Genomic DNA, 26,445 nt, shown 5'->3' with positions numbered 1-26,445 from the left:
CCCCAGCCCGTGGTGTACTGGGGCCATGCGTTCAGCTCAGGCCAAGGCATTGTGAACGGAAGTGACACGTGTCACTTCTGACCTTGGACACACTTCCAGGGCAGAACGTCCCTCTCCTGCCGCTGCCAAGGTGACAGGACAGGCACGCTTTGAAAATCCAGGCTCCTGGGTGATGCCCAGCTGAGGCTGGCTCCAGATGAAGTCAGTGAGACGTGGGGTGCTTGTTACTAGAGCCTACAGCAGCCTCAACCGACAAGACATCGTAAGCAAACCAACTGCAGAGCAACAGGGAGAAGGGCGACCGTGTGGACATGTGTGGAATGGGCAGGAGAGAGCGGCATGCAGGTAACTCGCTTTAACATTCTGGTTTACAACATCTGCTACAGAATGCAGAAATCGACTGATTTCTTGCGATTTTGATGGTATTCATTGTGGCAATTGCTTGAATTATGAAGATGGATGAACTCCTTAGGCAATCAGGATTGTTTTCAGAACCTTCCAGAACACAAGAAGAGGGGACCCTGGGGGCCACACTGGGCCTCCACATTAGGGTTTGCAATGTGGAAATTTCCTTCTATGGAACGGTGTTCACTTTGTGTCACAAGCCTTTTTTAATTGCCAGAGTAATGAAGGTGTTTTTCTCCCATTTTTTTAATTTGGGAAAATTTCAATCTTACAGAAAAATTGCAAGAATAATACTCAGTGAATACCCACATTTCATAGATTCAGCAACTGTCCTCATTTTACTACATTCCAATAACTTTCTCTTTCCTTCTCTTCTCCGTCCTCACCCCCACCTTGGCTGAATCTTTAAAAAGTTGCAGAGACGATGAGTTATCAGTCCTAAATATTTTGACATGTATCTTCTAAAAACAAGACATGTTCTTACTTAACCATATATAATTATCACACTCAAGAATTTTAATCTTGATACAAGATTATTATCTAATATGCACTCCAGATTCAAATTTCCCCAGATATTCTCAAAGCTGTCCTTTACTAGTTTTTTTTTTTTTTAATTTTTTCCTCCCAGAGTTCCCGTCATGGCTCAGTGGAAACAAATCTGACTAGCATCCATGAGGACTCAGGTTCGATCCTTGGCCTCGCTCCAAGGGTTAAGGATCCGGCATGGCCGTGAGCTGTGGTGTAGGTCACAGATGCGGCTCGGATCCAGTGTGGCTGTGGCTGTGGTGTAGCCCAGCGGCTGCAGCTCCGATTCGACCCCTAGCCTGGGAACCTCCATATGGTGAGGGTGTGGCCCTTAAAATTTTTTTTTCCTTTCCTCCTGCACTTAGTCACTGAGTTTCTTTACTCCTTTAACCAAGAAGAGTCCCCGCTGCTGTGGCTTTGTCCTCCGTGCTGCCGCCATTAGGAGCTGGAGTGCAGTGGATATTTAAGCAGCAGCATTGACTCTGATCAACCCAAGGGCTCCTCAGATCCCAAGTACCTTTTAGGAAGCCTGAAGCCACTCCCATTCCTGGCCCCTTTCACTAAAACCTCATGAGCCCAGGATGGAAATGTATTGAAGACATCAAGAGGAGGCACACAACTCCTTTCACTTGTCCAGTCTTTGAATTCTCTTCGGTGCCTCAAAAGCATAAGTGGCTGCAGAGGTGTTTCAACCTCCCTGCTATTAAAGACAATGCCAGGCACACACACGCAGCACATTTTTGCTGAAACTTTTCCTGAAACTCAGCTCACACATGGGGTAGAAAGACAGCTTCCATGGGGAGACAGGGAGGACGAGCAGTTTGTTAATAACCCTGGGAAATATCACCAGACTTACAGACACCTAAGAGGTGCAGATTTTATTTGCTTAAAACCTCAGCAAATCTCCCTAGAGAAGACTTGCTGCTCCCCACGAGGTTTCGAAAGACATTTATGTCTTCCAAAACATCATGTTCTCGACACATTGCAAAGCTATGGAAAATGTTTTGTTTGTGCTTAATCAAAGCACCACACAGTTTATTCCCGTGCTCTCTCGCTTACAGAGTTTGAACTTTCTGCCATGCAATGCTAAGGTGCGTCCACAAGGCGTCAGCACCTCCATTGGAAGCAGAACGAGCGGGTTTTCCCAACCATCCCCCGCCCCGGAACACTATTTTAAGAGTAGTTCCCCGTTCTGCCTCGAGATGGCGCCCACACTACAGGTCCGCCCGAGCCGTCCCCAGGTGCTGGAGCCCGCTGCGCCCAGGCGGGGACACGAGGCGGGGGGCGGGGAGGGAGGGAGGAAGGGGGTAAGTGGCTTGAATCTCTTCTGCCTTTATTCTCGCTTGTTATTCTAGTAACACAGAGAGCCCTCTGGGGCCCGGTTCGGCTTTTGGCTTACTGACAGTAAGGAAGGTCAAGAAAGGAAGAAATGGGCTGCCCGCAATCCAAAATACCCTGGCAGGATAAAGGAAAAATCGGAAACACGGTTTTTGCAAAGTCCAGGTGTATGGAAGGTGTTGTTTTAACAACCTGAACAAACATCTCTCCTGGAGTCCTACGGAGAGGAGAAGAAACTTAATTCCAGGAGCAGAGGAAAATGTCTCTCTCACCTTTTCTGTCTTGATTATAAGGATTTTTCTTTCTCTCCCCGACCCAATTCTTTAGGGAGGGAGGTAAATAGTTTAGGCAACTCAACTTAGTTCTTTTCAGATACCACTGGTTTAAACCTAAACACCCTTGTAAATATAAACTCAGGCAGAAACTGTCATTTTGGAATTTATTTTCCGTGGTCCTGAGCTATTTTGGTTTTTGCCCTATGCCGTGATAAAGCTTTTTTTTTTTTTTTTCTTAAACACCTCGTAAAAGCAGAGCAAATAATATTCCTCCAGGAAGTCCACGGACTGAGGAGTGTTTCTTGATCAATAGTTTGCATTTCCAGTAAAATTGTGAGAACTCGGCTGCCCTCACATACTCCAGGAAAAAGACATTTTTTTTTTTTTTGCTAGAGTTTCTTTCCTTTAAAAAAAAAATGGATGTTAAAATAAAATGGATGAAAAAATAAAGCTGTGGTGGGAGATGGAGGGGTGGGGGGAACGCTCACACCGTTCACCTGCGAGCTGAGGATGGAGGTTTATTTGACTTCGTGTATGTATATGAGAGGTGGGGAAGGGGAGCTGCCATACCGACAGAGTTAGGGGAAGACCCCAGAGCACCCTTTTAAAATACAGCGAGTGTTTCCGAAGTCGAATGTTACAGAAATTTATTTCGTACTTACTCTTCGATTTTGAATTTATCAGGAGATAATACCATTCACAGATAATGCAATAAATATTTTGTCTTTTGTTCTTCCACTGAAAATGAGTGAGGTGTTCCCCGTGCCTCCCGCACAGCTAATAGTGACGGCATACTCTCCCAAACCCTTTTCCTGGGGATCTCATAAACAGGGGATGCGAGAGTGAGGAGGGAAAAAGAATCCTAGCACCAGAAAGTTTTATCCGAACTCGTCTTCCCTACTCTACCGGACAGACAACTTCCAGAAGAACTCTCACTGGCATTTAGACCTTCTTAGAGGCGTCCTGCCCCGTCAGGGAAGCGAGCGGAGGGGGACCCGATTATTCGAGGTGTTGAAGAAATAAATACTCAGTCCACAAATAAACAAACTTTCCGGGATTCCTAGAGGGAAGCAGACAGCTTGGAAGGGCGAGGACCTCCGAGTTGCTCGAGGTCCGGATCTCGAAGTCTTCGGTCTCCGGGGTGCCTTGGACCTTCTGGATCGCTCCCCGCACCCTCCCACGGGGCCCCGGGGCCCAAATCACCGTATCCAACCGGGGTAATCCCAAGGGGCTCGGCCAGGAGCGGGAGGTGGGGGCCGCGCCTGGGGTAGCGGGGTGCCGCCGGCGGGGCCGCGGCCAGGAGCCCGCGCTCCGGACGCGCGTCTCGGGCGAAGCCCCCGCGGAGAGCGGCTCGGGTTTCTGCTCGCGGGCAGAGGAACCCAGCACTGCGCCGGCGGCCGGGTGGCTGGTGCATTGTTCCCGTCTTCGGGGAGCGCGGGAGTCGGCCTGTCAAAGGGAATTTATCTCTGGGAAAGGGGAGAGAAGCTGCGAAGCTGGGGTCGGGAGGGGGGGCTGCAGGCGTCTACCCGGGAGGGGAAAGTGGGAAATGAGCAGAATTTTTTCACCCTCTTCCCCAAACCCCACAAAACTGTTCCCCATGTCGTGGATTATTTGCCGAACCCACGGTGAATTCCAAGGATTAAATTCTCAAGATATCGCCACTTTCTGCACTTCGCCTTTCCCTATAGACGCCTCGGCCCGCCTCCTCAGGTTGGGGTGAGAGGCTCTCGGATTCTATATTTGCCTCCGAAACCTTTATAGGTAATTCTTGTCGGCCCCGAACCTGGATACTCCCCGTTGATTATTAATTATTTGCTTAAATAATAACACCCAGCGGAGGCCCGCCATTCCAATCCAGCACGTTTTCTTGGAATCCATTACACCTAGGCCGCGATAATTAGGAAATCTAATTATTCGCCTCATTATTCATTAATAAGAAAAATAGTCCCAGGTTCTTTGCTACTTACGAGGTCTTTGGGGAGATATTGGACTACATTAATCCATTCGATTTTATATCTCCAACTGACTTTTATCTGCAAAGGAGCGTCGGTTTGGTTTTTTTGTTTTTTTTTTTTTTGCTCTGGACACGTGGGCCCATTAACTAAAATGCGATAATAAAATAAATTTTAATAAGATATAACTTTAAAAAAAATCTTTTTTCAGCTGAGACGGAGCAGCAGAAGTCTGGTTCTGCGTGGCTGGGTCTTAGAGCCGACGGATTCGGCGCTCCTCGTCCTGATTGGTGCTAAGTCCCCACAGCGGCCAGGTTATTGGTCCAAAGTTCCCGGAGGGGGCGTGGCCGCAGGAAAGTAAAAACTCGCTTTCAGTAAGACTTTTGAAACTTTTCCCAATCCCTAAAAGGGACTTTGCCTCTTTTTCCGGGCTCGGCAGGGCAGCACTCTGGACCCCGACTCGCTGACCCTCAGCGCTACCGATTTGCCGGGGGGCTTGGAGAGCCGCCGTCCCCTTCCCGACGCGGACCGAGGGGGCCAGCCTCGGTCCACCGCGGTGCGTGGCGACTCTGCTCCGGCCCGGCCGCCCTCCCGGGCTGCCACCAGCCAAGTCCCGAGAGCGAGCGGGCGAGCGAACAGGGGCCGGCGCTGCGCTCTCCCGGGCGCGCCCTCCAGGATGCTGCCTCTCCCGGTCCGCTGAAAACGAGCGCCCCTTCCCGGCCCGAAGGCGGGAGCCCAGCGCCGGCGCCTCCTCCAGCTCACTCCTGAGGCTTCCAGGCGCCCGGGCTCCCCCCGCCGGTTCCCTTCCTCCCTCTCTCCTCTCTCGCTCGCGCTCGCTCTCACAGGGCCTTCCTCACGGTCCGTGCGCGCAGGCGGTGGCTAGCCGTCTCGGACGCAGCATGCAGGCGCGCTACTCTGTGTCCGACCCCAACGCCCTGGGAGTGGTGCCCTACTTGAGCGAGCAGAATTACTACCGCGCGGCGGGCAGCTACGGCGGCATGGCCAGCCCCATGGGCGTCTATTCGGGCCACCCGGAGCAGTACGGCGCGGGCATGGGCCGCTCCTACGCTCCCTACCACCACCACCAGCCCGCGGCGCCCAAGGACCTCGTGAAGCCGCCCTACAGCTACATCGCACTCATCACCATGGCGATCCAGAACGCGCCCGAGAAGAAGATCACCCTGAACGGCATCTACCAGTTCATCATGGACCGCTTCCCCTTCTACCGGGAGAACAAGCAGGGCTGGCAGAACAGCATCCGCCACAACCTCTCGCTCAACGAGTGCTTCGTCAAGGTGCCCCGTGACGACAAGAAGCCTGGCAAGGGCAGCTACTGGACCCTGGACCCGGACTCCTACAACATGTTCGAGAACGGCAGCTTCCTGCGGCGCCGGCGGCGCTTCAAGAAGAAGGACGTGCCCAAGGAGAAGGAGGAGCGGGCCCACCTCAAGGAGCCGCCCCCGGCGGCGTCCAAGGGAGCCCCGGCCGGGCCCCCCCTAGCGGACGCCCCCAAGGAGGTCGAGAAGAAGGTGGTGATCAAGAGCGAGGCGGCGTCGCCGGCGCTGCCGGTCATCACCAAGGTGGAGACGCTGAGCCCCGAAAGCGCGCTGCAGGGCAGCCCGCGCAGCGCGGCCTCCACGCCCGCCGGCTCCCCCGACGGCTCGCTGCCGGAGCACCACGCAGGCGCGCCCAACGGGCTGCCGGGCTTCAGCGTGGAGAACATCATGACGCTGCGAACGTCGCCGCCCGGCGGCGAGCTGAGCCCCGCGGCTGGGCGCGCGGGCCTGGTGGTGCCGCCGCTGGCGCTGCCCTACGCCGCCGCGCCGCCCGCCGCCTACGGGCAGCCCTGCGCGCAGGGCCTGGAGGCCGCGGGCGCTGGAGGCTACCAGTGCAGCATGCGCGCCATGAGCCTGTACACCGGGACCGAGCGGCCGGCGCACATGTGCGTCCCGCCAGCGCTGGACGAGGCTCTCTCGGACCACACGAGCGGCCCCACGTCGCCCCTAAGCGCCCTCAACCTCGCCGCCGGCCAGGAGGGCGCGCTCGCCGCCGCCGGCCACCACCACCAGCATCACGGCCACCACCACCCGCAGGCGCCGCCGCCCCCGCCGGCTCCCCAGCCCCAGCCGGCGCCGCAGCCCGGGGCCGCCGCGGCCCAGGCGGCCTCCTGGTATCTCAACCACAGCGGGGACCTGAACCACCTCCCCGGCCACACGTTCGCGGCCCAGCAGCAGACTTTCCCTAACGTCAGGGAGATGTTCACCTCCCACCGGCTGGGGATTGAGAACTCGACCCTCGGGGAACCCCAAGTGAGCAGCAACGCGAGCTGTCAGCTGCCCTACAGATCCACGCCATCTCTCTACCGCCACGCGGCCCCGTATTCCTATGACTGCACGAAATACTGACCTGCCCCGGCCCTCCTCTGCCCCGGCCCGCTCCGGCGTCGTCTCCCAGACGCGACCCTCTCAGACAGTGCAGGCTGCAGAGACGCAGAAAGAACCAAAACATGGCCCACCGCTTTTTCGCAGACCCGGGAGCAGAGAGAGTGCGCGCGCCAGCCTCCGCCCTCTGCGAGCTGCAGGTAACTTTCACTCGCCGCCCCGTTTCTGAGATCCCAAGAAGCCCCGTACAGGAATGCGGCCCAACGAAATGAATATCGATTTTTTAAATCCCCCTCCCCTTCCAGGATGGCTATGCTAACGGCTCCACTTGGGGTTTCAAAAAGTATAACTTATGGACCAAATCCCATAGCGACCCATTAATGACTCTCTGTAGAGACCCCCACACGTCTGTGGGGGTCTCTATAGATTATGTATGTGCTGTGTGTAATTTTAAATTTCTCTATCCGTGCTGTACAAATGTGTGGATTTGTAATCAGGCTATTTTTTGTTGTTGTTCAGAGCCATTAATATAATATTTAAAGTTGAGTTCACTGGATAATTTCTCATCTTGCCCGACCATTTCTAACTGCCAAAGAGAAAATTCAAGAAACCTTTGGGGGGGTTTTCCCCCCTGTACAATTACGATATAATTCTTTTCCCAGTTGTAGGTCTTCTACAAAACAAGAACATAATTTATTGTTTGTTGTTGTTGGCAGATAAAGAAGTCAAGTATCTGATACTTTTTACTTACAAAGCGAGATGGTGTTGTATAGTCGAGTCCTCCCCCGAGCATTCCTAAAAGAAAAAAAAAAAAAACCCTAAAAATTTAACTTCACCTGTGTTTGTCTTATGTGGTCTTAATTGTTGTACTTGCCTTAAAATAAACCCATGTTGTTTTTCTGCCCAAAGTCCGGACAGTGTGTTTGTATTCTCGAATTTTTAAAAAATGAGGTGTGTTCATGAGTCCACCTGTTTGGTTATTTTGTGACACAGGTGGGTAAATGTGTAGGCATCACAGGGGGCCCGGGGGGGGGGGAACTCCCTTATTGTCTTGCTAGTGTCAGAAAAGGCTTTCGATGAATTCAGAATCCCACCCTGACCCAGGCCGCCCAGAGAAACAGTCCTGGTTGCAGGCGGCTGCCAGAAGGGCTGCGAGCTGTGAAGTCATTTGCTGAATGCAGACAACCATGCAGATAGCCAAAGCAGTGCCATTCCACCCCGCTGTCCGATTTAACATCTCCAGTTTAAGCGGTGAGGAGAGAGAGGATGAACATTTTCCATTAGCTGACGACAAACCAGGGGGGGTCCTGCTTTTCCTCAGTTTCCTAAAACGTGGACTTCCTCCCCCACGTTAATGGTTTTCCAGAAGAGAATATTAACTGGGATGGAAGATAGCCAAAGAGGACTGATTCTGCACCATTTAATGACACCCCTGGTGGAGGCCAGATTAGAAATGAATTTTAGACCTCTTTATTTCTTGATTTGATTTCTAAATCTTTACCCTATTGCAGTGAAAAACTGTAAAGCCTCATAGCTCTTCCAAAATAATTTACAGTGCTTCTAGAATTTTACATCTGTCCATTTTCCCAGGACTTTAAATAAGTTATCTCTTTCTTTTCAATTCTGATATCTCATCTTTAAGATTTCAAATAGCAATAGAGCCTTTTGCGAGGCGTGGCTGCAGCGATATGGCTTTATTATCTGTGTCACTGGCCGAAACACTCCTCTCCTGTCTCTATGTGTCACGTTGGGGTCCAAGATCCAAATTGGGAATTAGTGGCCCACCCCAGCAGGTGAGCGGTACCCTTCCTGGGGTGCAGCTCTTGTGAACTTAACACTTCCGGGGAGGATGCTTTTCCAAAAGGCGATTTTGCTTGATGCGGTGGCCTTGAATGTAACCTGGGAGTGAGGGTGTTTGGACGTGGCATTTTGTCTCTGTTTTGCTGGGGGAGAATTGGGAGAAGTTTGAAAGTAATAATTCCCTCCATGTGTGCAACACAGATTCTATCGATCTGTGGCCCCAGAGGTGGCATCTAGTTAAGACTTAAAGGCTGTGGCTTATTCCTTTTCGTGACCGCAGGAGCGGCGAGCTCCCATGCTTGGCAGACGCCTTTCGGCCGGCCCCCAGGCCACCGAGCGGGCTTGAGAGGGGTGGACCAAAGAGAGAGGGGGACATACCCTGAGAATATTTTCTGAGCTGCAGAATGAGGCTGCCAATCGCTCCTTGCCCAGTGGGCAGCAGGGTTTCACGTTGCTCCCCTCTCCAGGAGGAGAGGCCTCTAGCTGGGGGTCTCCCTCCCCAGATGTTGAGAGTCCTCCCTGAAAGCCTGCCCTCACCTCCAGATCTGGAACTCAGGGGGTCTCAGACGGGGAAAACAGCCCCGAGAGAAATGCAACTAAGGTGTCAGAGACCCTATCTGCCCTTGACGCCGCGCTGGGCTCTCCTGCCTTTGGGAAGGCCTCTTGGATACGGGCAGCTGTGCGGGCCGCTCCCCTGAGAAGCCCAAGGAGGCCTCTGGCAAAGGCCCTGCCCCTGGGAACCTGGGCCCCTGCGGGGCCGCGGGGGGTAGCCAGGACTCTGGAGTTGGCCGAGTGAGGCCGGCGTCAGGCCCACCCGGAAGGCTGGCGTGTCCGGCGGCCCTGGGGCGCGGCGGCCCGGGAGCTGCGGGAAGGGCCAGGAGGCCAGCGCGGGCGGCGCTGGGCGCTGCGCTCGGCCGGGCTGGGCCCGGGCCCCAGAGCTCAGCGGCTGGGGGCGTCAGTTGCTCCCGCGGAGCGGGAAGGGCCGGCCGCCGCGGCTGACGGAGCCAAGGCCCCACCGGCAGCCTTGCTGGTCCCCGCGCGGCCCTGCGCCCGCCGCCGCCGCCTTCCACGCGCAGAGACTGCGCGGGGCTCGATGTCCTGGCTCCGCGGAGCCATCCGCTCGCCGCCCCTGCCCCCAGCCAGTCTCCCCGCGGAGCCCAGGGCCTTTCAGACAAAGTCGGGGCTGCAAGGGCCTGAAGGCGGCTCGCAGGCTGCCTGCCCAGACCCTTCGCTAGGGCGGCTCCGCGCGGAGCGCAGTCGGCCTGAAGCCGCATCCGATGACCAGGTTCCTTCCTGACCCAGTAAGGTTCACCTGGGCAGCTCTGGAAGATACTGCAAGTACAGTGGCCGCGACCCAACACCATGCCAGAGACTGTGTCCCGTAGAGTTAACCCTGCGGCCCGACAGGCCTTGGCTGGGTGGACTAGTCTGTAACCAGGGCCCAGTTGTGACAGAGATGGGCCGCCAGAGAGGCCCCATGGCCTTCAGGCATCCTGCACGTTCTCAGCCCGGGAGAGGCAGCCGCTGGGTCAACCTCTGCTTCTTGTAAGACTCCAAGAGGCACCCCCAGCTCTCTCCTTTCAGGGAGAGAGCCTAAAGCTGCGCCCCTCTCCCAGGGCCAGGCTCAGGTCAGTGGCTGACCCGTCCTCACTGCTCTGGTTCAAGTGGCTTATCCCCAAGGACGCCAAAAGCAGTGGTGACATACATCCTGGAATTGCTGGAGCACTGGGCTAGGGGTTCGAGCACAAACTCCCTCCCGCTGGCCTCTATCTTCCCATCTGCAAAGGGAGGAGGTGAGGGCGAGGGCGTGTAGGTCGTGCTGCTTTCTCCTGCATAGCCGGCGCCTGCCACGGCCTCACCTACCTGATCCCCTGGCCCTGCCCGGCTGGCAAGAAATAAGGATCAGCACTTAAAGGGAGAAGAAAAGGCTTGGTCCTTATCAACATTTGGCTCATAATTCTTTCCGGGCCCATCTCCTCCCTTTTATCCCAAGACCTTTGGGCGGGGGGCGGGGGGGTGTCACTTCTGGGCCTGGGAGAGGCTTGAGCAGTCGCTGAAAGCACAGACCAGAGCTCCCAGGTCCCCGGTGACTGAGCGCCTTCTCCATCCTCGTCCCGGCCCAAATCAAAAACACCGGACTGGGTGTTGGGCAAGGCAGGCCCATGGGAAGTGACCGACAGCCATGAACCTGAGGCGCTGGAGAGCAGCAGAGGGAAGACCCGGGTGAAGGGGAGGACGCCCCCGCCGCTGGGCACCCGGGGGACGTGTGCCTGCGTGGTCAGGACCTCGTGGATGAGCAGAGCTCGGAGGTTCGATGCGCTGGGTGTAGCCCAGCCAGGGGTGGCGGGGGCGACTCCAGGTGAGCAGGACACACTGGTCAGAGCCACCCACATGCCTGCGGGCACCACAGGCTCGAAACGCCTTCCCAAACTGTGAGAGGTAGTCCCTGCCCGCCTCTGTCTTGCGAGGCGGCAGCTCACCAAGGCATGTGCATGTCTGCTTTTTGACCTGTAAGGAAGGGCCGGGACGTTTCAGGGAGCAGGGAAGTCTGGGCAGCCGTGATGCCAGCGCCCCAGCTCGCGCAGGCCTTCCCTCCCTGGCTTTTGCAACCCATCTGCTCTGCAGCCAAAGCAGAAGGACGTGGCTTGTGCAGGGTTTGATTCTTGAAGGTGTCTCTCTGGCTGTACAGGCTGTGTCGCGTCTACAGGGACTTGGTCGTGGGCCTGTGTGTGTGAGGGCTGGAACGGAGAAGGTGACCCGACAGCTTGATGGGCTTGCTGGCATCAGTGGTCCCTTTAAGGGGATGGAGTTGGGGGGCACTGGGAGGGCTTCCCTCCTCCCCCATGTGCTCCGTCCACATGCCCACCCAGGCTGGGAGGTCACGGAGGCCAGAGAGGCCGCGCAGACCTCACGGAGGCTCTGTGGCCCTTGACCCCAGGCCTTACCTTTCCAGTGGCCCCCCTGGGCACTCTCTCCGCCCTGGTGTTATTTTTACAGATGGTTCCTCCTCCACGAGCCTTTCTCTCTGAGCCAAATCCACAGGCACCAACGCAGGCCCTACGCACAGACAGGCCACCTGAGCGCTCATGCGACCTCGGCCATGCCACCTCCAGCTCTCTAGGCCCATTTCTCAACAGGAAAAATGACAGGATCACCAAACAGGGTTATTGTGAGGCTTAATGAACACGAGACCCCTGGGGAAAGTGATTCCAGAGCACCCGGTCCGTGGTGAGGACAGTGAGCTGGCAGGATTGACCTGGGTGACAGAAGAGGCCGGCTTCTCTGGTGCTGATTAACTGCATACAGCACCTAAGTGCTCGGACAGGGCAGTGCCCAGGCCCTAAATGCCCCTGCTCCCTGGGCTTCGGTCGGCACCAGCTGACCGGCCAACTGTTGCCTTCATGGCTGAGGTCCTCTGAGAAGAGAAGACACGGCTTCCTGACCCTTTCCAAGTGGGGAGAGGCAGGCAGGCGACAAGAGGGTCTCCTGTAGGATGCGAGGACTCTGGGGTGTCCACCCCACAGCGCCCCAAACCTCCCTGGTCCGAGGGGAGGGGCGCATGTCTCTCCTCTCGAGGGCACCTTCCAGACACACCTCGCATCCTCTGTGGACGCCTGAAGGTGTCGGTCCTCAGAGAACCGGCCTTTGGAGGACAGCATGTGGCTTCCAGTCCCTGTGCTGTCTACTGCCTTCGTTGTCTCCGGGTGTTCTGTGCCCAGCCTCGGTGTGGCCATCTGTAAAGTGGGCAAGTCCATCCGCCGCCTTTCATAGATGCTGCTGGGGTTCTCAAGAGAGTGTCCACGGCGCTCCCACGCCTTGGCATCCACACACAATAGTGACCACAGTGTGACGCCTTTCCTGTTTTTGGAATACTCCCTTCTTGGAAACCTGAGGGGATCTGCCGCCTGGCCTCAGTTTCCTGGTCTGTGGAATGGGAGTGATCAGCATGTGTCTCTTAGGAACTTCGAGGATGAAGTGCAGGGAAAGCACTTGGGGCAGTGCCGGCACAGAGCAGCGCTGCGGACAGAGTTAGTGATTCATATTATCCGTGTTGCCATCGTCCTCTCTAACCTTCTTAGCTGGTCAGGAAGGTGCCCTGGCTGAGTGAGTCCTGCATCTTCCCACCCTCACTCTGCTCGTCCGTTCATTCATTCGCTGACACACACACACAGATGTAAGTTGTTAACTGTCTTCACACTTAGAAAAGTAACGCAGATACTTGCAAATATGTCACAACCGTGTTTAAGCTGACTGTCTGCTTGAAGCAGAAGAAGGGTTGATGGAGGGGGGCACGGAGGGCGCTCCTGTCTCTCCCTGCTCAGCGTTTCGTTTTGTCCTGAGGCCTCTTTGCTCCAGGCTGGTGCCTGGCCGGCCCAGGGAGCAGACTTTTTGCGGGAGAGCTGAGAGTGGTGCTTCCTGCGCTCATCCCACAGGAACCCAGTTTGTGTTTGGGCCCCAGAGGATTTCAGGGCTCTCCTGCTGGCTGGGAGATGCGCTCCCACTGGCTTCCGAGATGCACGTCCTTTTCTGGGATCTGAAGACTTGTGGACCTGCAGGGAACTTTCAGTGTCCCCGTCCGGCTTTCTGAGACACCCAGCGCGCCCGCTGTCTCTGCGCCTCAGCTGGTCCTCACCGGATCGAGCTCCCGCACGAGGGCGCATCCGTGCAGGATGCTCCGGTGCTCCTGTGCCCTGCGCTCCCCGGAAATGAGCCCCAGCTCGGGGTGCCTTCCCACGCGTCCCTTCCTAGGCTCAAGTTACACACTCCACCGGGGAGCCCAGGATTCGCCCCCCACCCCGCATGGCGCGCCGGAGCTGGGTTGGGGCGCCCGCTGGAGCTGTGTGGCTGGAACCTCCCAGAGAGGTGCCCAACTGCTGCCGCAAACTTGTGGAGCTGGACCCGCCCCTCCAGACCGCGACTAGAACTGGGCTTTTTTTTTTTTTTTCTCTGCTCTCCGTGCCCTGCCCACCAGCCGTGCGTGTCTCCGCCTGCATCCCGCCCATGCCCAAATTGGGCTGTGTTTATTATCGCAGCGCTCAAGCTGGGATCTGCCTTAGAGTTTAGAAGGAGCGCCGCCAGCAGCGCGCCGTTTGGGAAAGGCAGGGATATGCCCGCCGGACTTGGGGGGGGGGCGGGAAACTCCAGGAAGGGTTCTGGATGAGGAGTGGGGGTGTGTCCGCGTGGTGACACCCCTTTGTCTCTTGCTCTGGGTGGGCACCAAGGCTGGAGACCAAGCTGGATCCAAGCCTGAGCAAGGCTTGCGCTGTCCCGGAGGGGCTCGGTGACGCCAGGGGCTGTGGGTTTGTCAAAAGCGCCGACCTTGAGGGTCTTTTTCCATCCCAGGGTTCAAAGAGGTGCTCTGATGAAAGCCAGGGATCCGAGGGAAGACAGCACCCCGCCCCCCTCCTGGCTGGAGGGCTATCCTCAAGACCAAGGCCAGGAGGGACCGGGCTGGGTGGGACGCGGGGCTTGTTAGAAACGCATTGTTGGGCATGAGGCCTGGATGCCACCCAGAGCCCGACCTGGCTTTCCCTCAAGCCGGGCCTGCACCCAAACTGGTTTTTCAACCCTGGTGGTGACTTCCTTTTCGGTATTTCAAACGGCCTGGCTCCCCCGCGGTCTGTCCAGACCCCTAGACACAGTTACTTTCTGGAACCCCCCATTTTGGAGTGGGCTCCTCCCTGCTTCTCCGCGTTCAGTGACGACCTCAGCACGGACAGCCGGTCCCCAGCTTGGTGTTGCTTCACTGTGACCGTGGCAGCAGCAGACAGCCCCCCGCCCACCCCCATGCCCCATGGGCCATCACTACCCCACCTGCCATCCCCGCCCCTCCCTCTTCTCTTTGGCACTCGCACGATTCACTCCATGCAGCGTGAACTCAGTTCTCCCCAACCTTTTCTGTCTGTTAAAATATATTCCACAGAGATCATAAACAGGAGCCAGTCCCGCTACGTGGCCCCCGCCCCCGAAGTGCTGGAGGGGGGAAGAGATGCCTTCTAAATCGGCACCATTCAGGGTTTTTGATTCAAACTGGGAGGGGGCTACATGTAAAGTGAGACGGGGTGGGGGGTGCTTACACCCCAGGGTGCGTGGGTGGGTGGTGGCGGGAGAGCCAGCAGGCTTCCCAAATGCTTAATGTAATCGCGGGCCAGCTGCATGCACTTGTAAAGTTGTTATAACCCTCCTTGTTATAAACAGGAAAACGCAGAATATAAAGCAAGAGTCCCGCGTTCACAAACACCAGCTCTCCTGCGCCAGCTGCCAAACTCCCCTTTTATGGTGTTCCTCCTTGCAACCCCAGGCCGGGCAAAAAGACCTTCCTCTCTCCCCTCCACGCCGCCCCCAAAAGGGTTTGTTTTGAATCTTCCCCCAACCAAGCTGTGGATCGGGTACCACACGCCCACTCCAGCTCTGCAGTGCCCTGTACCATCGGCCTGGGGAGAAGCTGGGCTCCTGGCACCCTCTTCCACGGGTCCCCAGGGAGTCCCGAGGTGGAGGCTTGCTCCTTTCCCCCAGGGAACACGCCCCCACCCCTGAGTCCTCTGGGCATCCCAAGGACCTCTCCAAGGTGGGCATCCTCTTCTAATCAGATGCCCACCTCTTCCCTCCTAGGTAAACATGCCTCCCCTCCCACCCACTCCCAACTATCCAAGAGCTCCCAGAGATCTCCAAGGGCATTTTATGAGAGTGTGTCATCGCCCTGTCTCCTCCTCTGCCTGGAGAAGAAAAGCCTTCTTGTGGGCGGCCCTGGGATTTTGGGGCTCCCCAGACCAGAGGTAAAACTCGCCCCTGCGCCCCTCCCATCCCCACCTCTCCTTCCTGGCCCCACAGACCCTGCTCGGAGCCACAGCGATCCACATCCTGCCTCACTGACTGTGTGTGCTTACAGCGTCAAGGGGTGGACGTGATATTTCAAACATCAGATCAGTGCGTTTATATATTGGGTGCCCGGAAATTTTTCCAAATAAACACAGCTTGATTCAACTTGGGTGGGCGGACTTATCAACAGACTAATTCTATAAACAAATGAAGGAATAACCCCGAAACCGATTGGCTGGTATCAGAAAGACACGTGGAGGGAAAAGCTTGGAGTTTTTCAGCAATGAAATTTTAATTAATGTGGGTGGGCTGAGAGCACAGCGACTGTTTATCATAGACAATTTATTTGCCAGCGCTAAGTCAACATATAATAGCAAACTTACAACAATTATTTAACATTTTTAAAGCCATGAAGAGGGGACAGAGCGCTGAGCGGCCGGAGAGCGCGGCAGAGCAGGAGGCAGACGCAGGGCGGGCTCCCCGGGAGGGCCCTTGCGGCGCGGGGCGCAGTCCCTAAGCCGCCCGGGTCGCCTGCCTCGCCGGGAGCGGGAGCACCGCGCCCGCGCCCGCTCGCCATGAGCCACCTCTTCGGCCCGCGGCTGCCCGCCCTGGCCGCCTCGCCCATGCTCTACCTGTACGGCCCCGAGAGACCCGGGCTGCCCCTGGCCTTCGCCCCCGCGGCCGCGCTGGCCGCCTCGGGCCGGGCGGAGCCCCCGCAGAAGCCGCCCTACAGCTACATCGCGCTCATCGCCATGGCGATCCAGGACGCGCCCGGGCAGAGGGTCACGCTCAGCGGCATCTACCAGTTCATCATGGACCGCTTCCCCTTCTACCACGACAACCGGCAGGGCTGGCAGAACAGCATCCGCCACAACCTCTCGCTCAACGACTGCTTCGTCAAGGTGCCCCGCGAGAAGGGGCGGCCGGGCAAGGGCAGCTACTGGACGCTGGACCCTCGCTGCCTGGATATGTTCGAGAACGGCAACTACCGGCGCCGGAAGAGGAAGCCCAAGCCGGGCCCCGGGGCCCCGGAGGCCAAGCGGGCTCGCGGCCCGGCGCAGCCCGAGGCGGGGAGCGGGGCCGAGCGCCCCCGCCCTGCGACCCCGCGCCACGAGGGAGCGCCCGCGCGCCCCCCGCCCCTCCGGGCGGGCGCCTCTCCGTCGGCGCCCCTCCACGGGCCCAGGCCCTCGTCCCCGGAGGGCAACGCCGGAGACGCGCTCCGGGGCGCCGGGGCCGAGGCTGCCGAGCAGCCGGCGCGCACGGCGGACGGCCGGGGCTCTCCTCCGCGCCCGGCCTCCGGCAGCTCTCCGAAGAGCTCGGACAAGTCCAAGAGCTTCAGCATAGACAGCATCCTGGCCGGACGGCAAGGGCAAAAGCCGGCCGGAGGGGACGAGCTCCTGGGGGGGCCCAAGCCGGAGCCCGGCGGCTGCCTGGGAGCCTCCCTTCTGGCCGCGTCCTCCAGCCTCTGTCCGCCTTTCAACGCTTCCCTGATGCTCGACCCGCACGTCCAGGGCGGCTTTTACCAGCTCGGGATCCCCTTCCTCTCCTATTTCCCTCTGCAGCTCCCCGACACGGTGCTTCATTTCCAGTAAAGCCAAGGAGCAGGGGCGCGGTTCTTTCCCCTGCCCTGGTCTGAGCTTCTCGTGAGGCGCCAGGGCTCCCACCGCTGGGGAAAGAAGTCGCGTGTTTTGTTTCGTTTTGTCCTGTTTAAATGATTTCCTCCGAGGATGTGTGGATCCTGGGAAGTCTTACCAGCCTCTGCGCACAGATGGGCACCCTCCCCTGCCTCCTGCAAGGCGGACCTTCCCAGAATCCCGAGCAGCTCCGGAGGTTTAAAAGACGCTGGGACTTGGGCATCTCAGGCTCCTACCTTGGGAGCAGGAAACTTCCTTGACCTTAGGTCAGTCTGATGGCGTGATCTTCCACCAGCTACCCAGCCAGGTCCGGCGAGTCCGGGGACTGGGAGGGCACGGTCCACGCATGGGCGGACAGATGGCTCCAGGCTCTTTCCATCCAAGCGCCACTGTCAGACCATCGCCAGCTCGGTGGTTGCTTGGCCCAGGCCTTGGCTTTGAGCCCGTCGGAGTGGTGGGTGTTCACAGCTAGGTTTGTTCCTGCAAGTCCAGTTGTGGGGACACCAGGGGTGAACCCTGTTTTTCAAGTTCTCTGGGGCTTGGGGAGGACGTCTTATGACCAATGTCCAAGTGGGAACTGAGAAGCCACACTTTTATGTTAGAGAGAGAATTTTCCTCTTTTCCTTTCTCGACAGTAAAAGGAACATGCTGTATTCTTCGGCTAAATGCTTGATTCTTTTGACTATGAAGGACTGTCCCGTGAAAACGTCTGTATTACTAAGTTCCAGTAAGAAAGCACACTCTATATAACATAGCATTTTGTTGCATCAGGACAGCTCATTAATCAATACACATTTGTTCTCGAACGCATGTCACCAGCAAGAGTCCTCCTATCTCTTTGCTTTGGTGGTTACGGGATCAGCTGGCTTCTGAGGACGCCAGAAGTGTGTGAGGGGAGGGAAGATGTCTCAGACATTAGAAGACTTTGGATTGCCATGTTTGTTTTTTTTTTTTTCCCCAAGATCAGGTTTGATTGTTGCTACATTTTCCAGAATTGTGCAGTGAAGGATGACTTTTAATCAAAAGAGTTGGGTGAAACCAACACGTGGAAAGCAAGCAGAGGGGGGAATGGGTGGGTGCCAGGAGCAGTAAGGGAGCCACTGGTGTCTGTGGAGGTGGCTCTCTGGACTGCAAGGGCCAGGAGGCTTGGTGGCAGGAGGCAGCCAGCTCCTCCCTCTGAGCCCGGGCCGGGTGGGCCCAGAGACTGCAGCGAAACCAGCACCGTGAGGAGGTGACTGGAAGTTGGGGGTGACGGGTGGGTGGGAAGGCAGGGGCTGAGACAAAGGTCTGGTTATGAAAACTGACATTTCACAGCCCCACTCAGCTCGGAACTTTGGGGAAATGCAACCCATCTCTTATGGTGGCTCTTTTGGGGGGTTTTTTGGTGGTTCTGAAACTTGATTTTCTGAGCCTCCAAGTTACTTTAATTTTATCTGATGTGGGAAAAACACAGTAAGACAAGAGTTCTTGGAGGCAGGTGGAGAAAAGGTCTTTGAGGTAATTTTTTAAAGCAGTTTCCAGGATTTATATAAAAATGAACCCAAATGTCACATCAAGAGAGCCTGTTGGTTAATATGTTGGGAAGCATCTTTCAGACAAGCAGAATAATTTAATCGCTAGTAGGCAGAGAGCTGACTTACCAAGAATTCACTCTGAAAGCCACGTGCCGCTGACCCACATGTGTGTCCATGACGGCGTTCTGGCAGCCTGGTGGGAACGCAGGCGCGCGCGCTTCAGTGTCCTTGATTTGAAGAACCTTGTTGAGGCCCCAGGTTTGAGATCCAGGATCACTGCCATCAGCTTAAAATGCGGTGGAAGGGCCGCCACTGGGCATCTTGTTATCCCCCAGTCTCAGCCTCTGTGAATAAAGTGGTTTTTTCATTAACCTCTCAGTGCCTGGTTCAATGGATGACTGGGGGAATAAACAAGCAGTGTGGTAGGAAAGGGGAGCCTGGGAGTCTGTCTGGGAGCCCCATCAGCGTCTGAGGGAGGCAGGCACACTGACGGGAGGGGAGAAGCCAGAAACCCCAGGACTAGTGGATGCTGCCTGAACGTCAGCAATGAGACGAAGATTCCGCCTTGTGGGATATGTTTCCAATTCCTTCTTTTTGTGTTTGATGTGCTATCTTGTATGTTGTGTTAATTTATGGTGGCTGTTGTCTGGAGAAGCGAATAATCTAAGGCTGTCGTTTTAAAAGGGTGGTATTTTAATTTTGGAGGTACATACATAGTACAAAGCATAGTACAAACATCGTTTTTATGGCATAGAAAATAAAGGCAGGAGTAGGTATCTGCATTGTGAGGGTGTTTATACCTAAATAAAGAGAAATTCCGTTACCTAATCCCTCCATTCATCCGGTTCAGGACAGCACAGAGGAATGGACGGTGGGGCCATTTGCTATGGATTCTATCCGATTCCATAAGTGTTCCTTCCTACTGAAGCGGGGCGGGGGGGTCCCTCTGGGTTTGAGTAACCCAGATTTAATCACATGCTCCAAGTAATGGGTGGGTGAGACCAAGGAAAGGTTTCTGCTCATAACAAAAACAAAAGCAGACATTTCGAGGAACCCAGAAGCAACGATACGGTTCTGTCCTGCAGCAACTGGAAGCACGCCTCTGTGTTGTCATCTGCACAAAGGGCACAGGTTCTGTTTCCTGTAGATGACCTTTAGCTTAAGCCCCGATTACACCCGCACACGGCCGAGTATGCGGACCAGCGTGGGGCGTACGGCAGGTGTGTGTACCGTGGTAAGTGTACATGTATCAGTTCTACACGCACGTGCTCAGAAATTCATCGGCCTTTTGTCTAACTGGGACAGACACAGATCAAGGGCTGAGTTCTTTCAGACGAATCCAAGTACTGGTACTTTTGGAAAGATTTTGTTTTTTTCCAGGTCACTGGAACAAGGAATATTTTAGTTTTTTGCACTCTTAGAGTGAAGCTAACACAGACTATATAAAAGGATCTGGGGAGCCATACCAACCTGAGCCCTCAACCTCCACGACTTTGGCCAGGGTAAGAGAACGGCGCAGAGGCCTCTTGCTTGGGCCGGTCCTGTGGAAGCTAACAGCCTCCTGGCTCTCACAGGCCCCCTGAGGACTGCCGGAACTGGCGGATGTCCCTGGAGAATTTCCAGAACGGGCCGAACGGGATGTGTTTTGCCATCTTCCGACACAATCGCGTCTCCCTGGAAAGAGCCCACCTGCGGTCTCCACCATCTCACAAAGAGTGACCCGTGTGCGTCTCGGTGTGGGTTCATGAGTTAGCCATTTGTGATGCGACTGTTGCAGCTAAAGGCCAGAGCGTGCCTGGCCGGGCTTGGTGGCTACGGTTAACCTCACAAGAGTGGGTGCTGCTTCCAGGGACTGGCTGCACCGCGTGAGAGCCCCGACTTGGGGTACTTCCTGTCTTCACGGCAGCTAGAGACTTGCTTCAGGAGGCAGGGTTGTTTCAGACAGGCAAAAATATACATGATAACACGCCAAGTTTATTATTAAAACTCAACAGCGTAAGTTTGTTGGAAAAGTAAGACTTGCTTTATCCCCGTTCCAAGCAGTTTTTATGCCTGAATAGCCAGTGGCAAGTCCTCCTCTACACTTGTCTTTATCGAGAGGCCCCAGACTCGGGGTTCTGCGGGGTCAAGCAGAGCCCAAAGATTGTACAGTGACCTTGAGGTGGGCCACAGGGAGTGGCGAGGCTTGGGCCCAATTGGGGGCGTCTGAATGGCATCCAGATGCCAACTGCACTGGGAAAACCACATGAGGGGCTCGTAGGCCAAATGTGGATTCAAACTCAGAGTGTAAGCTACGGGGGGCAGATGAGACCAAGTGCACAATTCGGCAGGGTGAGTGTGGACGCGGCCGCGTGCTGGGCAGGCGGGGAGCTGAGGAGAAACACCCAGCCTCTCTCCTCTTCTGCCTTCCAGCCTCACGTTAATGCCTCCGATTGACTAAGCCCCACCGGGGATCCAGCCTACAGGGAGCCCAGGGAATGCAGCCCGTGGGGTCAGCCTGCAGGGGCAGAAAGGGGCAGGGAGAGCCCCGGAGGTGGGGGCGAGGCAAACAGGGCACGGCCAGCACAGCAGGCCAGTTGGCTGCAGCTGCCCAGACCACACTGTTGATGTCCGAGGGCCTGGGATGCCGCCGAAGGCTGCATCTGTCTTTCTCCGGGATTGGAGTCTCCCGGCAAGCTGCCGGGAGAAGCTGCCGGGGAAGGTGGCTCTGGACCCTAAGCTGAGGGCCTCTTCGGTGGGCAGGTCTGGGCTGAGCTTCTGAGGACGCCGCCCCGGGGGTACAGTCTCTGCCTCCTGGTCCCTGAGCCCGGAAAGGACTTGCTGAGTGGCGGGGGGTCGCGATGCCGGTACCCAGTCTGCGTCCGTTTGTGCAGCAGTTAAAGCCAAGCTCTTCCTTCCCGGGTGGTGTGCTGAGCACGACCCACGCCATCCTGCTCTTCCAGAAGGCCTGCGGAGGGCGTCCTCGAGCCCAGGCCCGGAGGAGGTGGGGCACGAAGGAAGTGTCTCGGCCTGGGCAATGGCCGGTCGGGCCTCGGGGAGGGTGTGGGACGACCCCTGCTGCTCACAAGCCTGTGTCATCTTGGACCACACCCCATTTAAAGCCTGACTCAGTCCTCATTCTGGGCAACGCGACTATTGCAAAATCCTGCCTCCCCGGTATCCCGGCATCACACTCTCTTCCCAGGGGGCTGGTCACCATCTACTGTCCCGGGGGTGCCCGGGGCCCCTCCAGGCCCTCGGGCGGGTGAGGAAAACCGCTCTCGAGATGAGATGCAGGTGGGGAGGGCTGCGTTGGCCTTGTCAAGAGGGAGCCACCAGAGCTGATAACCCAGCGCTGCCTCCCATGCTGAGGGATCTCAGCAGAGCGACGGAGCCGTCTGTACCTTAACCGAGTCATCTGTTCCAGTGTGGACAGTACTAGTAACGGCCTCGTTAAGCTGCTGTTAGGAGCACATCTAATGATGGGCATAGTCCTAGGCCGGCGGCTGCCCCAGCTCCCATCTGCGAGATGGGCAGAGGCGTGGTGCCCGGTGCGGGGCGGCTGTCAGCATTAGGTTAGGGAACGTATCCGCATGAGACGTCCGGCCGGCGGGAGGTCTTGGCTCTGCACACAGACACGGCCTCTAATCTAAACACTCGTTTTACGAGTCCATTTGCGACTTCTTGGTTCTGTATCATGAGCAGGAGCCCACAAACTCTGCTCAGGTTCTGGGCTCCTGGAGGTGGCAGGAGCCGCCTGGGTGACTTCTTCAGGAATTCCCACCCCCTGGGCAGGCGGGCGGCCGTTCTCCTCCCTTCTTCCTTGCAGGGTTACGTCTCTTGAGATGATCCAACCGTTTGAACATGAAACCAAAAGCAAAATAAGCCGCCACACACAGCAGGGGATCCTGGAAACCACAGGAGAGTGACGGTCCCAGGCCGAGGGGAGAGCCCGTTGGTGTCTCGTTGCTTCGCCCAGGAGCTTAGAAGGGGGTTCCCAGGGCTGGCCGTCCTGCCATCATGAACTGAAGGGCCTTGGGAATGAATAAAACTCTTTATTTCTGCCCCCCCCCCCCAGCACCAAGACCAGGCCTGCAGGCCAAGGAGAGGCTCCTCCCCTCTCCTGGGGACAGAGGGGCCAGACCGGGGAGCAGATCTTCCTAAATTCATGTGTCTCAGAGCCTCCTTATAAAGTGTAAGGAACATTTCTTTAAATGCTGTGGTTAAATATAGCAGGGGCTTGGTCAGCTAGGACATTTTTAGAAAGCACATTACAAATCAGGAATGTTTTGGAGAAATAAATAAACTTTCCCACATTTTTGGACTTCGTGTCGGCCCTGCGGGCTCCATCTTGAGAGCGTGATGGGGCGGGGTGATGAATAATTCATGCCGGGCTCTGGCTGGTGCCGGGCACCCCTGCAAGTCGCGCTCCTTCCCTGCCTTGGGCATGGGGCTCCAGGGCAGGGATGGCTGGGGGTGGGAGTGGGAGACTGTCAGGCTGGGGACAGCTCAGCGTCTGAATAAGGGCCCCTTGGTGGCCTAAGGAAGAGGACAATCCACGCCAGTGCCTTTCATGCCTTGTCTCCGCTGTTTGCTCCTGGGGCTCACTGGCCTCCACGTGGGGTGAGAACAAAGCCGGGCCATGTTCTCATCCCTCAGCTGCAGGACCTCCCAGTGCTTGCGGCCTGCAAGGGCCCCCCGTTCTGTTGGCCTGTGGTGGGACTGGGTGGCGGGTTTCTAAAAGCTCCCTGTGCTCTGCAGCCAGGGTTGAGAGCCCCGAAGCCAGGTACCAGCATCCTCAGGTGGGTCTCGGGGTGAAGGGACCCGTGCAGGAAGGCCTCACCACCAGCTCCACTCAGACACACGCACAGACTTCGAGAGACAGCAGTCCCGTCCTACGGCACCCGGTTTGTCAGGCTGAGAATCAGGCCTGGGGCACACTGCCAGCACTGGGTCCTTTCCGACCCCCCTGCGGTGACATCGGGCACCAGGGACCAAGGACAGGAACTGCCACACCTGACTGCTGGTGATAGATCCAATCGGTGCCCTTGCTGTCCCCTCCCTCCTTGTCACAGGGGAGCCAAGCCAGTACCCAAGGGGCCCTCTCTCGTTATTTTTCATTCTTGCAGTGGTTACCGATGGAGCTTGGGTTAGAACTCGACTTTTTTTTGTCTGGACAAGTGGCCCTCTACCTGCACTAAGCCCTGGAATCCTCGGGGCGGGGGTGGGGGGTCTGTAAAAAATGCTGACCACTGGGTCACAGCCCCAGGGGTATTTTAGAAACAACACCCCCCGCCCCACCGCCGACGCCGCCCCATAATTCTTAGTGTTCAGCTGGGGTGGTGCACCAGTGGTTTTGATATCAGTGAGGGAAGGCTTTGAGGTCAAGTGTCCGGATTATTCAGAAAAACCACTTGGCATGAAGAAAGAGAAAAGTAGGCTTCGGGCTGAATGAAGCAGCCCAGCTGCTGACACTCCTCGGGGCTCAGGGCTCCCCTGTCCCTGCACACCCCGAGGGGAGAAGGTACTGAGCACATCACCGGGCCACATGCCTCTCACTGGGTCATTTCAGTGACCCCCCCCCCCAGCCCCCGGCGAGGCTGCCCGGGGCTCCCCAGCTGAAGGGTGAGGATGGAGGCTGGGGCGGGCACACGGCGCACAGTCGGGAAGATGGGTCCGACACGCGGGCCGTCTGCTCCCACCGCTCCCGTTCCCTCCCACCGTCTCTGGTGAGGTTCACGAGTGTTCCCCCACGTTTCAGCTCCGGGTAAAGGCAGCACAGGCACTTCGGGACACGCACAAGCAGTAAAAGTGTGTCTCCTTTTCTGTGACCAGGGATGAGTCTTGTACCTTGGATAGAGCAGGTTGTCACTCTCCATCCATCAAAGAGTCACTAAGGGCCAGGCCTGGGACACGACTTAGCCGTGGATAAATGGACCGGACCCCGGTCCTGCCCTCGAGGGGCTGATACTGAAGGGGAGAAAACCAGCGAGGCAAGTTGTCAGACCCCAGCGAAGGCACTGCCGAGCTCTGTGGTTACCCAACACCTTTTAAATGCTCCACTTCCCGAAAGAGCCCTATTCTTTCCATCTCGTTTCCCAAATACAACAAGAAGAGCCCCTGCTCACCTCTGTGTGCTAGAGGGCGGCCCATGGCCAGACCTACGTCTGCGACCTTGGGAGCCGGGTGGGCCAGGAGGGGGGCCGAGTGCACCTGCTTTGCTGCTGCCGACGGCGCCAATGGTCCAGGGACCTGAAGCCATGAGAGCCATCCAGGCTGTGAAGTCCTTCCATCTTGCTGAAGCGAGGGCTTCTGTAGTGGCCAGCCCTGTGGTACTGGCAGCTGGGAATCCACTGAGTAGCCTTTGCAGAGACCTGTAGTTGAACGAGAGTTTGCAGCAAAAACGTAAGCCAATAAGCGCGGCAAGATCCACCACTGTTTGGGTATTTCTGACGCCCGCGCTCTCCCGGGCTCTGCGCTCATGTGTGCTTTGCAGGCATCGTGGCTGGCCGACCCTCAGCCAGGCCCTGCCAGGTCGGGAGGCTGCTTTCCCTCCTTGCAGATGAGGTGGCAAGGTGGGGGAGCTCGGTGGCTGCCCAAGGGCTCGCAGCCCAGACAGGGCAGAGCCGGGCTGCAGTTCAGGCTCTCCGGCTCTGAAGCGGCCTCCCTCGTCGTCGCCGTCGTCGTCAGGCTCTGTCCCGAGGCCTTTACATGCACGGCCTCTTTCATCGGGAAACAGACGTAGGAGCTGGGAATCACTGTGGCCGTGTTACCACAATATTTTACAGGTAGGCTCCCCAGGCGGCAAAGCGAATCCTCGGCCAAGTCGCAGAGCCAGGCACACCTGTCTTTACAGCTCACGGCCGCTCTTCCGTTTCACTCCACCAGGTGTGGAAGTGGCGGGCATCCGAGCAAACAGCGGCTCCCCTCCGAAAGCGAAAGAGACAGGCGGGAACCCACCCCCTGCCAGACACACCCGACACGAGGTCCTCAGTGGCGTCTGCGCACCAGAGCCATTCAGGGAGCTCGAGAGAGCACGCAGCCTGGCCCCCGGCCCCCGAGGTGCTGGGGCATTTGGCCCCCCCTGGCGATGCCAGCACAGAATCACGGATGAGAGTCACTGGTCACCCGTGGTCCAGACTGGTCCAGTACCCTGGTTCTCAACCGGGGGCAGTCTTACCCCGGGGCAGCTGGCAACGTCTGGAGACAGTCTAACCAGGGAGGGTGCTGATGGCCTCAGGGGGCTGAGGCCAGGGAGGCTGCTGAAAGCGCTACAAAGCACAGAAGAGCCCCACCCCACGGGGCATTACCCCACCCTTGCGGCCCCAGGTTTGAGAAGCCCTGTGATCCCTCTGTGTGACTCCACCAGCAAAGCCCAGCTGGAGCACAAGACACACTTCTATCATATCCCAGTCTCTCCGGGGCTTGTCAAGCTAAAGGGCCATGTGATGTGTCTTGATCAGAGGCGTATTTCTGCATCTTCTGGACCAGTGAGCCGAGAGAGTCATTTGACAATGTTTTAGTAGCCATATTAAAAAAGAAAAATTGACAAGAAACAGGAAAAGTTCATTTTAGCTGTATATTTTATTTAACCCCACCTAAACAAGATATTATCATTTCAGTGTGTAACTTAGTATCAAAAAGTTCTCCACAGGAGTTCCCACCATGGCTCAGCGGTAACGAACCTGACTAGTATCCGTGAGGATGCGGGTTCGATCCCTGACCCTACTTAGAAGTGTTGCTGTGAGCTGGGGTGTAGGTCGCAGACTGGGCTCAGGTCTGGTGTGGCTGGGGCTGTGGCGCAGGCCGGCGTCTGCAGCTCC

At 56.9% G+C, this 26,445-nt stretch overlaps 3 protein-coding genes across 3 annotated transcripts in view; 2 read left to right on the top strand and 1 right to left on the bottom strand.

The window, feature by feature from the left end:
* MTHFSD (methenyltetrahydrofolate synthetase domain containing) overlaps window positions 1-7,652 on the bottom strand; it is a 41,686-nt gene extending 34,034 nt beyond the window's left edge. The window contains exon 1 of the mRNA XM_021093700.1: window positions 7,628-7,652. The gene's annotated coding sequence lies outside the window, so the exon portion shown is untranslated. The remainder of the gene's footprint in view (window positions 1-7,627) is intronic.
* FOXC2 (forkhead box C2) lies at window positions 4,721-7,621 on the top strand. Its single transcript, XM_021093694.1, has one exon. It carries the CDS (start codon window positions 5,395-5,397, stop codon window positions 6,898-6,900), a length of 1,506 nt encoding a protein of 501 aa, XP_020949353.1. The 5' UTR covers window positions 4,721-5,394; the 3' UTR covers window positions 6,901-7,621.
* On the top strand, window positions 14,784-19,014 carry FOXL1 (forkhead box L1). Its single transcript, XM_021093703.1, has one exon. The coding sequence runs from the start codon at window positions 16,071-16,073 to the stop codon at window positions 17,085-17,087; it is 1,017 nt and encodes a 338-aa protein (XP_020949362.1). The 5' UTR covers window positions 14,784-16,070; the 3' UTR covers window positions 17,088-19,014.

The sequence above is a fragment of the Sus scrofa genome, chromosome 6 (genome assembly GCF_000003025.6).
Source record: "Sus scrofa isolate TJ Tabasco breed Duroc chromosome 6, Sscrofa11.1, whole genome shotgun sequence".
Classification (NCBI taxonomy): Eukaryota; Metazoa; Chordata; class Mammalia; order Artiodactyla; family Suidae; genus Sus; species Sus scrofa.
Note: the sequence above shows the minus strand (reverse complement) of the source record. Positions and strands in the feature narration are given on the sequence as shown.

What these genes read in the sequence shown, in the direction of transcription:
- FOXL1 (XM_021093703.1), top strand. Translation starts at nt 16,071, where the DNA reads ATGAGCCACCTCTTCGGCCCGCGGCTGCCCGCCCTGGCCGCCTCGCCC.
- FOXC2 (XM_021093694.1), top strand. Translation starts at nt 5,395, where the DNA reads ATGCAGGCGCGCTACTCTGTGTCCGACCCCAACGCCCTGGGAGTGGTG.